General features: G+C 31.6%; 1 protein-coding gene and 1 long non-coding RNA gene across 2 annotated transcripts; one reads left to right on the top strand and one right to left on the bottom strand.

The window, feature by feature from the left end:
- Positions 1-377: 377 nt before the first annotated feature.
- Positions 378-1788, top strand: LOC111784652 (copper transporter 1-like). The gene is made up of 2 exons (XM_023665288.1): positions 378-1037; positions 1651-1788. The coding sequence occupies exons 1-2, from the start codon at positions 593-595 to the stop codon at positions 1686-1688; spliced, it is 483 nt and encodes a 160-aa protein (XP_023521056.1). The 5' UTR covers positions 378-592; the 3' UTR covers positions 1689-1788.
- Positions 1789-3651: 1863 nt separating this feature from the next.
- Positions 3652-4840, bottom strand: LOC111784651. Its single transcript, XR_002813573.1, has 2 exons — positions 4260-4840; positions 3652-4017 (listed from the first exon to the last, which is right to left on the bottom strand). It is a non-coding gene; the product is annotated as an uncharacterized LOC111784651 (long non-coding RNA).
- Between the last annotated feature and the right edge of the window lie 6568 nt (positions 4841-11408).

The following is an 11408-nucleotide window of genomic DNA, read 5'->3' as shown; positions in this document are numbered from 1 at the left end:
GCCCATAGTGGAAGCCCATGTCGTCCCATAGTGAAAGCCCAGGTAGGCCCATAGTTGAAGCCCATGTCGGCCCATATGGGAATCCCATGTCGACCCATAGCGGAAGCCCATGTCGGCCAATATTTGAATCCTATGCCGTCCCATATTGGAAGCCCAAGCCGGCCTATAGTGGAATCCCTAGCCGGCATATTGTGGAAGTCCAAGCCGTCCCATTTTGGAAGTCTAAGCCGTCCCATATTGGAAGCCCAAGTCGGCCCATAGTGGAAGCCCAAATTGGCCCAAATGAAAGCCCAAAGTGACCCATAATGGAAGGCGTAAGCGGTCCATATTGGAAGCCCACGATGGCCCATAATGGAGCCGAACTTAGTCCATTGTGGTGGAAGCCCGTTTTCTTAAACTGCCGTATCTAGCATGGACCTCCATTATACGAGGGAGAAATAAATCCCTTTACCCTCCGAACTTCCTTGTCCCACCTTCTGTTCTTTGCTCAATCCTCTCATTTATTCCTGAAACAGACTGCGTTCTTATCAGTTATCAGAAACGAAGCGACCTCCCAAATATCTCACATAAATTTCCAGGCACCGGAGCCGCCATGGACGCCGCCGACAACGCACACCACCACCATATGCACGGAATGGCGCCGCCGATGGATTCCTCCACCGCATGGCCGGAGATGACGCACGGCACGATGATGCTGCACATGACCTTCTTTTGGGGAGCCAACGCCGAGATTCTGTTCAATCGCTGGCCTGGCGAACGCGGCGGCATGTACGCCTTGGCCTTGATCTTCGTTTTCGTGCTTGCTTTCATCGTCGAGTGGCTTTCGCATAGCCGATTGATTAAGGAAGATTCGAGCGCCGCGGCGGCAGGATTGATCCGGACTCTTTTGCATACGGTTAGGGTTGGATTGGTGAATTTAGTGATGCTAGCCGTCATGTCGTTCAATGTTGGAGTATTTTTGGTCGCCATCGGTGGCCATTGCCTCGGATTCTTGCTGTTTGGGAGTAGATTGTTCAAGAAATCGGCCGTGGCTTCTGGTAAATCCTCTGTTCTTCCTTCTCTTAGTTGTTGAAATTGTTGGATGATGGAAGTCCCACATCGACTAATTTAGGGAATGATCATAAGCAAAGCCATGAGAGCTTATGCTCAAAGTGGACAATAGAAATCACGATGAAGGAATATCAAAATTTTCAATCGAATTGGTTTAGGTTTCGATTCAATTGGTAATGTTAAAATAGGAGAAATTATATTTATTAGGCACAAAATTATATAATTTTAAAATTTATCGGAATTTAATAAAATAATTTAAAATAAAGAGATAATTAAGAATTTTTAAAATTGTTTTACATACTATCTAGTTTCCATTTTTATATTTTAAAATTTAAATTGTCAATTTTAGTCATATAAATATTGAATATATATTATATATATGCATAGGAAATAAAATAGAATTTCATTATAAAAGGAAACTTATACAAATTTATGTTAGAAAAGTACATTTTTAAATTTAGAAATAATAATTGGTTTTGCAATTTAGATTAATGTGTTGAAAAATATGAAGAGGGAAAAAAAGAAAATATGTGGAGGACGTTTTTTTTTTTTTTTTTTTGGTTTAAAATCCCGGAAATAATTTAGAAATTTTGAATGTAGGGTCAGCCTCAAGAACAGAGCAGCCAGTTACATCGTGACACGTGGATAAGGATTCAAGAAACCTAAGGCGGCGGAGACGAGACACGTTGCTAACTAATATCCTAAACCTTCAAAGTCTAAAAAAAAAATATCATTAAAAAATATCTGCGCACTTTTTTAACATTTTAAAAAATTAAATGCTAGATTTAAAAAATATATGAAATTTTAAAAATAGCATTAATATGTTTTACTTTATAAAAAATAAAAAAGTTTAATTTTTTTTTTTACAATTAATATATAAACTAAAATTATTTATACTTTTTAATGTTACTTCTGAAAGTGAGTATTTTTTAAAGTTATATAAATAGTGTGTATATATGTACGATAATCCAAAGGAGTGTATGAGAATATAAATTGGGTAACAACATTATGAGAATAATTATTTTAATTTTTACGACAACGGAACAACAGTTGTATGACACTTCTTCTAACTCCACGAACAAGCCAACTGTGTGAAAATTGCACTTTGCGAACAATTTAAATGTATGATCGAACTTCGACTCATGTCTGGTAGAAAAATGTTTTATAAAACGTGAACAAGGAAATGCATTGAAAATATTTAGGCTAAAAGCAAAAAAACAACAATCACAATTATGATCACGTGTTACGTGATTTTGGGGAATCGTTATACACCCCATGTTGATATGATAAGAATGGTAAAAACCTAACTATACATGAAAGCAAGTAAAATTAGTTTGGGCAACAGGTCTTCGACAATTATGACCGTGACATCTGATATACGGCTACAGTGAACATGTTTTGGACAAACATAACCGTGAGACTTACCATAAAATGATTGTATATCTTTAAGAGTGAGAGTATTTTCCTACTCGACACTCCCATAGACACGCGTTGAGGCTCGTCGATTGACGTGTTAGTGGGCTCTGAAGGCCTCGTTATCCTTATTTGCCTGACATGATCTTTTCATTTAGCTTAGCCAAGACGTTCAAATCTTGTTTGAATTAGGACACCAGAAAGGCCAAATGCTACCAACTTGAGGGTGTTGCATGGCCGCAAACTGTTTGATAAAATGTCTGAGAGAGTTTTTGTGATGAAAAAGGGGTCTACGTGGGGGTAAGCCAGTTGTTTATTTCTTGTCTTTGGCGTATAATTTATGCTGAACTGCAGCTGTAAGTAACACTGTCGGCAGCTGTGTTGCGTTGCTGCATGAAGAGTTTAAGAAGAAGACAGATTTTGTTGTCCCAATCTTCTACACTCATGGTGGAACTGGAGGTGGAGGGACTCGTGATATTAGAAGAAGAACGTTTTGTTATGTGTTCATACTTCCACCATGGTTTTCTGACGTCGATGTTCATCAAAATGTCGATATTTTAATTTATAACCATCCTAACCCTTATAAGAAATGTTTTAAAATGGGTCCATTACATACAAGTTTCTAGATCTACAACCGATTTGAGATTTCACAATCCACCCTTTTTTTACCGCCCAAACTCATATTGTCCACTTTATCCCATTACTATTTGATAATATTATCATTTAAGATCATTCTCAATCGGACATAGTTTCAGTTTATTCATATACTCGGGTATAAAACATTACATTATACTTTCTAAATAAGTTTAAATATTTAGATTAAAATATTCAAATTTAATTAACGAGAGGACTAATTTTAAATTTTATTAAAAGTAAAATGATTAAATGAAAATCGTAATTTAATAAAAAGTTTATATTTAATATTATAATGAGAGTGAGAGGGCTACGAAAGGAAATAAATAATGCATTTAATTTGTACATGATACAAAAAGGAATATTCAGCTTTTACAAAGTCCAAGCAATTTCAAATATTATTATAATTTAATTTTTTATTATTTTCCACTCTATCATTGTTCTAGGTTATATTTTAGGGATATTTAGGTCTTTTACCTTATTTACTGTTCTAAATGTCAATTTTGTAATATATATAATTAAATTTCGAAGTAAAAAATTTAGAGGTATTAAAGATACAACAAAAATAATTAAATTATTTAAACAATTATTGTAAAGGATTGAATACCATCTTATTTGAAAATTATTACCAAAGGATTTCCATATAAAAAAATCCTTTTTTCTTTTTTTTCACATTGCAGTATTAATTTCCCAAACATTATTTACGGTTTTGCCCCTAACGGAAAATTATTACCCAAGGATTTCATCTAAATGCCCTCTCGTGGATTGGTGAAGCTATTTTTCAGTACGTCCATTCTTGAGGAAGACCCACGTCGATTTGGCTGCTCGCCGCCGTCGTCGCCGCCTCCACCGCCGCTGTCGCTTCCAGATGACTTGTCTTATCGGTATGTGACTTTGTTGTTCTGGCACTAGCCGCAGCTTCTGTTAAACAAGAAACATAAATGAATAAACAAATAGGAAGAATCTGTCGTCATTAGCCGCAGCTTCTGTTAAACAAGAACATAAATGAATAATTAAATAGGAATCTCTAGTCAGATGATAGAGAATCAACCAGATCGAATAGAGACATAGAAGGGGGTAAGCGAGCAATTATGTGTGGAATGACCGCAAACTGTTTGTGAAAATGCCACAGAGAATTTTGTGATAGGAAATTGAAAATTTACCTCTTAAAGCTGTGAAGCCAGTGATCTTTTCTCTTGTCTCGTTGTCCATTCTGTCGTAGTGAAGTTGTAAGGCTTGTAGGACTCTCACGGGTATTAGAACAGTGGAGCAGCCTGAGATAGGGAAGGGGAGGGAAAATGATCAATTTGCTTAGTGTTTTGCCTTGTATGGGAAGACAACGCATCTCCATTACAGAATTTAACTATAGCGGGCAGTGCAAGTGGTTTAATGATTCAATTGGGTGTCGTTGTCAGCCACCTTCTTTTAAAGGGATGGATGAAGATTCCATCAAAGAAGTGGACAAGTTTTGTCGGCCCAACCGTGAATGGTTGGAGGTCTTATAGATTCAAAGCATTTGGGAGGACACGGAATCTCTATGAATCCAAAGAAAGATACGAAAAATTAAAGGAGCGGTATGAGGAGAAGTCCTAAAATGCATCACAGTAATGGTTTCAATGGCAATTCATAGATGGAAAAATCCCAACAAATGGGGTATGAGATCCGACCTCCGTTGAGAAGGAAACGAAACATTACTTATAAGGGTGTGGAAACCTCTCCCTAACATAAGCGTTTTAAAATCGTAAGGCTGACAGCAATAGATAACGGGTCAAAGCAAATAATATCTGCTACCGGTGGGGTGGGCTTGGACTATTACAAATGGTATCAGAGTCAGACACCGAGCGGCGTGCCAGCGAGGACGTAGGGCCACCAAGAGAGGTGAATTGTGAGATCCTTTGAAAATTCAAGGGGAACAAAACATTCTTTATAAGGTGTGGAAACCTCTCTAAATGCATTTTAAAATCGTGAGGCCGACAGCAATAGGTAACGGACTAAAGCAAACAATATCTACTAGTGATAGACTTTATGTTCCTGAGGTTAGCTAGTTAACCGCTAAAATGAGGTAAAAAACCAACTACTTCNAAATTGAAAATTTGTGTCATTCATAGTCGATATTGTTTTATCTAATTAACACAAAAATAGGATTACAATCCAACCTTACCTTATCCAAAGGTTCATATATAATTATTTTTTCTAATTACATTATTGGATAAATTGTAGTTGTTCACAGAGAATCAGACCAATCCTAACTACCCAAACCAAACTACAAAAGTTGAGTTAGGTTAGTTATTTTGTGTTTAGATTGAATCAAATTTTTTTTAAATTGAAAATTTGTGTCATTCATAGTCGATATTGTTTTATCTAATTAACACAAAAATAGGATTACAATCCAACCTTACCTTATCCAAAGGTTCATATATAATTATTTTTTCTAATTACATTATTGGATAAATTGTAGTTGTTCACAGAGAATCAGACCAATCCTAACTACCCAAACCAAACTACAAAAGTTGAGTTAGGTTAGTTATTTTGTGTTTAGATTGAATCAAATTTTTTTTAAATTGAAAATTTGTGTCATTCATAGTCGATATTGTTTTATCTAATTAACACAAAAATAGGATTACAATCCAACCTTACCTTATCCAAAGGTTCATATATAATTATTTTTTCTAATTACATTATTGGATAAATTGTAGTTGTTCACAGAGAATCAGACCAATCCTAACTACCCAAACCAAACTACAAAAGTTGAGTTAGGTTAGTTATTTTGTGTTTAGATTGAATCAAATTTTTTTTAAATTGAAAATTTGTGTCATTCATAGTCGATATTGTTTTATCTAATTAACACAAAAATAGGATTACAATCCAACCTTACCTTATCCAAAGGTTCATATATAATTATTTTTTCTAATTACATTATTGGATAAATTGTAGTTGTTCACAGAGAATCAGACCAATCCTAACTACCCAAACCAAACTACAAAAGTTGAGTTAGGTTAGTTATTTTGTGTTTAGATTGAATCAAATTTTTTTTAAATTGAAAATTTGTGTCATTCATAGTCGATATTGTTTTATCTAATTAACACAAAAATAGGATTACAATCCAACCTTACCTTATCCAAAGGTTCATATATAATTATTTTTTCTAATTACATTATTGGATAAATTGTAGTTGTTCACAGAGAATCAGACCAATCCTAACTACCCAAACCAAACTACAAAAGTTGAGTTAGGTTAGTTATTTTGTGTTTAGATTGAATCAAATTTTTTTTAAATTGAAAATTTGTGTCATTCATAGTCGATATTGTTTTATCTAATTAACACAAAAATAGGATTACAATCCAACCTTACCTTATCCAAAGGTTCATATATAATTATTTTTTCTAATTACATTATTGGATAAATTGTAGTTGTTCACAGAGAATCAGACCAATCCTAACTACCCAAACCAAACTACAAAAGTTGAGTTAGGTTAGTTATTTTGTGTTTAGATTGAATCAAATTTTTTTTAAATTGAAAATTTGTGTCATTCATAGTCGATATTGTTTTATCTAATTAACACAAAAATAGGATTACAATCCAACCTTACCTTATCCAAAGGTTCATATATAATTATTTTTTCTAATTACATTATTGGATAAATTGTAGTTGTTCACAGAGAATCAGACCAATCCTAACTACCCAAACCAAACTACAAAAGTTGAGTTAGGTTAGTTATTTTGTGTTTAGATTGAATCAAATTTTTTTTAAATTGAAAATTTGTGTCATTCATAGTCGATATTGTTTTATCTAATTAACACAAAAATAGGATTACAATCCAACCTTACCTTATCCAAAGGTTCATATATAATTTTTTTAAAATAATTATAAAAAAAAAAATTACCCAAAGGTTCATATATAATTTTTTTTAAATAATTATAAATAAAAAAAAAAAAGGTAGACTAACCATGTACCCAACCAAATTGAATTGTAAACTCTATTTAAGTTACTTGAGTCACCAACTCGACTAACCCATGTACTCCTAAGAGATATTTTGACAATAGTTGTGCACACTATCATATCATTTACCTACACATTATTGTAAATCTTAATTTTTACTGAATTCAAAGTAATTTTGAAATACGTATAAAAAAAGTGAAGGATAATTTCGTAATTTTTAAGATTTTTTATATTTTTAAAACAAATATCAATTTTTATTTTAATATTAATTTAACGTTAAAGATAAGATTAATTATTAAACTTTATGCTTCATTTAAATTACTATTATTATTTAAAAAGAAAAAAGAAAAAAGGAAGCAAAAGTGTCACTGTACAGGATTATCATTTACACTTTTTTTAATAGAAGAAATCTCCTTTTTTTTTATATTGTTATTTATTGCGTTATATTTCTTTTCAAAAATTATATTATTATTATTATTATTATTATTATTATATTCATGAAATTGATAGTGACATCTTTGATTCAATTTTTTTCCAGTACACCTTTTTCCTTTTTTCGATTCGCTAAAATGATTTTTTTATTAAAAAAAATCTTTTTTCCTTTTTTTTTTTAAAGAAAAAAAATTGGGAAATTTCTAGAAATATTTGGATTCCTCATAACTGAGGATGGCAAAGCATCTACTGCCTTCTCCCCCACCTCATTGTCATCTCTAATAAAAGAAAAAGGTATTCTTTAAGTTGGAGGTGGGGGCAAAATGGGGAATAAAGTTTATTCCTCGTTACAATGTCCGACCTAGTTCGATGATTTTTTTTCTTAATTAAATCATAAATTTAATTTTTAAATTTTAAAATTTGTATCTATTTGGTTCTTGAACTTTTAAAATTACACCGTTAATCTGTTGTATTGGATATTGTAATCACAGAATTGAAAGTTTAGAGACTTATTAGATATAAGAATAAAACTTCCGATGCGTATTAGGCGAATTTTCAAATGGTAAGTAGAGATGTCCATGGTATAGAGTGGGGACAGAAGTACCATCTTCATTCACGGGGATTGAGTTTGCAAAAATATATATATATATATATATATATATATATAATATAAAGTGAGGTGGTGGGGCGAAAATTTGGGTAGGGACATGGAAGGAGAATATAATCTCTGTTCTCAACCCCATTTAGCTAGTAGGGAGAAATTTCTCTCTGCTCACTCCCTCATTCTCTGTTTAAACTTAGATTGTAAAATCCCCTATTGGTTGGAGAGGTGAACGAAACATTTCTTGTAAAGGTGCGGAAACATCTCCCTAATGGACGCGTTTTAAAACCATGAGTCTAATGCTGATATGTAATGGGTCAAGGGCGACAATATTTGCTAGCGTGGGTTTGAGTTGTTACAAATGGTATCAGAGTCAATTACTAGGCGGTGTGTCAGCAAGGACACTGGGCCCTCAAGGGGGTGGATTATGAGATCCCACATCGGTTGGAGAGGAGAACGAAATATTCCTTAGAAAAGTGTGAAAACATCTCCTTAACAGACACGTTTTAAAATCGTGAGGTTGATGGCAATACGTAATGGGCCAAAACAGACAATATCCTAAAAGTTTCTATCAAACATGACCTAAAAACGGGTCTTTAAAATATTACTTAAACTTTGGTATAAATACGATAGTACGATGAATGTGTTAATGTTTATATAAGAATGTCCCTTTTCTAGTAGCACCCAACACATTACCAAACATTGTGGGAATTGAACTTTGGTTTGACAAAATAGCATATATTAATCATAATTAAGGAATCTTTCTTTTTTTCAAAAGAAATAAATTAATAATAATATTAATTTAAAATATAATTTGGAAGTCAACCTTTCTAGTTATACTTTCAACTACTCCCATTAACTACCAATAACCTTGCCAAACTCAATTATTGGTGAGAGAATATTTTAATTCATTTTAATAATTATTTGGTTTTCATTTTTCAATTTTTAAAAATTGGGTTTGATTTTTCGCAACATTTGAATTCATAGCTTTTTAATGTATAAGTCTGCATAAAATGAATCCACCTATCGTGCACGTGCATCAACAGTAATTTTGTAGCCATCTATATGAGGGTTGATCGAGAGTTTTCGGTTCCTTCGAATTAGACTCAGAGAGGTCGAATTGTATCTCTAGAGTCTTTTTGGGTTGAGAATGTGTTTGTGACACGCCCTAGGGCAAAATGGTTCGCTTTTGGTAGAAGCATGCTCGTGCATGTTGGGGTGGTGTTTGAGGCACCTTAGCTTAGGTCGAGGTGGATAATTGAACCTGTAGTCCTCTTTTTGACTTTTGTAGGATTTAATTAGCCTCGAGGTTTGATTGATTAGGCCTGGATGATAGTCAGCTCTAAGCTTAGTTAACCTTGAGCTAGATTGAATATTGATTTATGAATTAGGTCATTAAACTATATAACTTTATCAAATATTTGAAATTAATTTTGACATTTTGACGGCTAAATTAATAAAAATACAAATATCTCCCAATTTTTAAAATTTTTAATATACATTAAACTTAAAAAAATTTAAAATAATATTTATAATTTTTTTAAAAAAATAAAAAATATTCGAACAAATTTTAAATTTAGAATTGAAATCATTAATATTAATATTTTGTTTTAAAAATATTTTTTTAAAAGTTTGAAAAGGATTAAAAAAAATGTTTCAACTATTAAAAAAAATATTTTTGAATTTTCTCAAATTGGTTAATATTCTTATATTTTTTAAAAAACTTCAAATGTATTTTTTTTATTAATTTAGTTTTTTTAAAATTATTATTATTTCATTTTGAAGAACACTTTTTAATTCTGTACGAATATAATTCAAATTCTTATTCATAAAGTTTTAAGGAATAAGATTCATTCTCTTTTTAAGAATGATTATTAAAGTCATTTAATAAAGTAAACAACAACCAATAAAAATCAAAATTTTGGTCTAGTTTTTTATTCTTTAGAATATAAAGAGTTCGAGTCGAGTGGATTGAAATATCTCGTTTTTTGTTTGGTCCACATACGTCACAAAAATTTTAAAAATATTCTACTTTATCAACTCCAACCGTGTTTATTATTCAAGTCTTATGGATGTTTATATGATCCGATAACCCGACCAATCTAAGCTACTCAATTCAAATCATAAAAGTTGGGTTGTGTTAGGTTTTTTCGGTTTGGGTTGAATTTAATTTTTGAAAACCGAAAATTCAGTTTACATTGTGGGTTGACATTTTTTTGGTCGGGTCAACCCAACCAACTGAAAAATAAGGTTATAACCCGACCCAACACTACCCTACTTTTAAAATGATTGAGAATATTTAACTTTTGTTACAGATACCGAATTTAATGATATTTTAGTTACTAATTTACATGATCTCCCGACCAACCTAGCCTACTCAATTCAAATAATAAAAGTTGGGTTGGTTTAGGTTTCCGTTTGTGTTGGATTTAATTTTTGAAAACTGAGAATTCGGTTTGCATTGTGGGTTGACATTTTTTTGGTTGGGTCAAGTCAACCAACCGAAAAATAATGTTATAATCCAACCCAACACTACCCTACGTTTAAAATGGTTGAGAATATTTAACTTTTGTTACTAATATTAGTGATGTGGTATGACTTATAAATGTTTTATATTTGAGTTAAATGATATTTTAGTTACTAATTTACATGATCGTGTAACCCGACCAACCTAGCCTACCCAATTCAAATAATAAAAGTTGGGTTGGTTTAAGTTTCGATTTCGGTTTGGGTTGGATTTAATTTTGAAAATCGAGAATTCAGTTTGCATTGTGGGTTGACATTTTTTTTTGTTGGGTCAACCCAACCGAACAATAATTTACAATCTAACTCAACTCAACACTATCATACTTTTAAAATGATTAAAAATATTTAATGTTTTTAACTGATAATTTAATATTTATATTTTATGAGATTTTAGTTATTAATATAAATAGATTTTAAAAAAAAAATAATTAAAAGGAAAAAACAACTCCACTCGAAAAATTCAAAATAAAAAATTTTTAATAAAAATATTAATGAGAAAATAACCCTAAAATATATGGTGGAAAAATTTCAAATATAAATTATTTAACTTCACAAATTAATTAATTTTTCTGAGTAATAAAAAAATTGGTAAAATAATTTGCGAAGTCATTTATTATTTATTTATGGTTAAATTATGAATTATAAGGACTATTGTTATTTAATACTTAATACTTTAAGAAATTTTAATTTATCCCTCAAGTCTTCAAATCAGCTCCTGTTTAACATTGACAATTGACATAATTAAACCTGCGTTGACATATTATGCCCATTAAATAATTTTTATTTAGTTTTCATAACGAAAATTTTTAAATTA

Source organism: Cucurbita pepo, unplaced genomic scaffold (genome assembly GCF_002806865.2).
Source record: "Cucurbita pepo subsp. pepo cultivar mu-cu-16 unplaced genomic scaffold, ASM280686v2 Cp4.1_scaffold000252, whole genome shotgun sequence".
NCBI lineage: Eukaryota > Viridiplantae > Streptophyta > Magnoliopsida > Cucurbitales > Cucurbitaceae > Cucurbita > Cucurbita pepo.
The sequence above is the reverse complement of the archived record's forward strand: the minus strand, read 5'-3'. Positions and strand labels throughout refer to the sequence as shown.

What these genes read in the sequence shown, in the direction of transcription:
- LOC111784652 (XM_023665288.1), top strand. Translation starts at nt 593, where the DNA reads ATGGACGCCGCCGACAACGCACACCACCACCATATGCACGGAATGGCG. An exon ending in GAAATCGGCCGTGGCTTCTG is followed by an intron (nt 1,038 to 1,650) that starts GTAAATCCTCTG and finishes TTTTGAATGTAG; the next exon opens with GGTCAGCCTCAAGAACAGAG.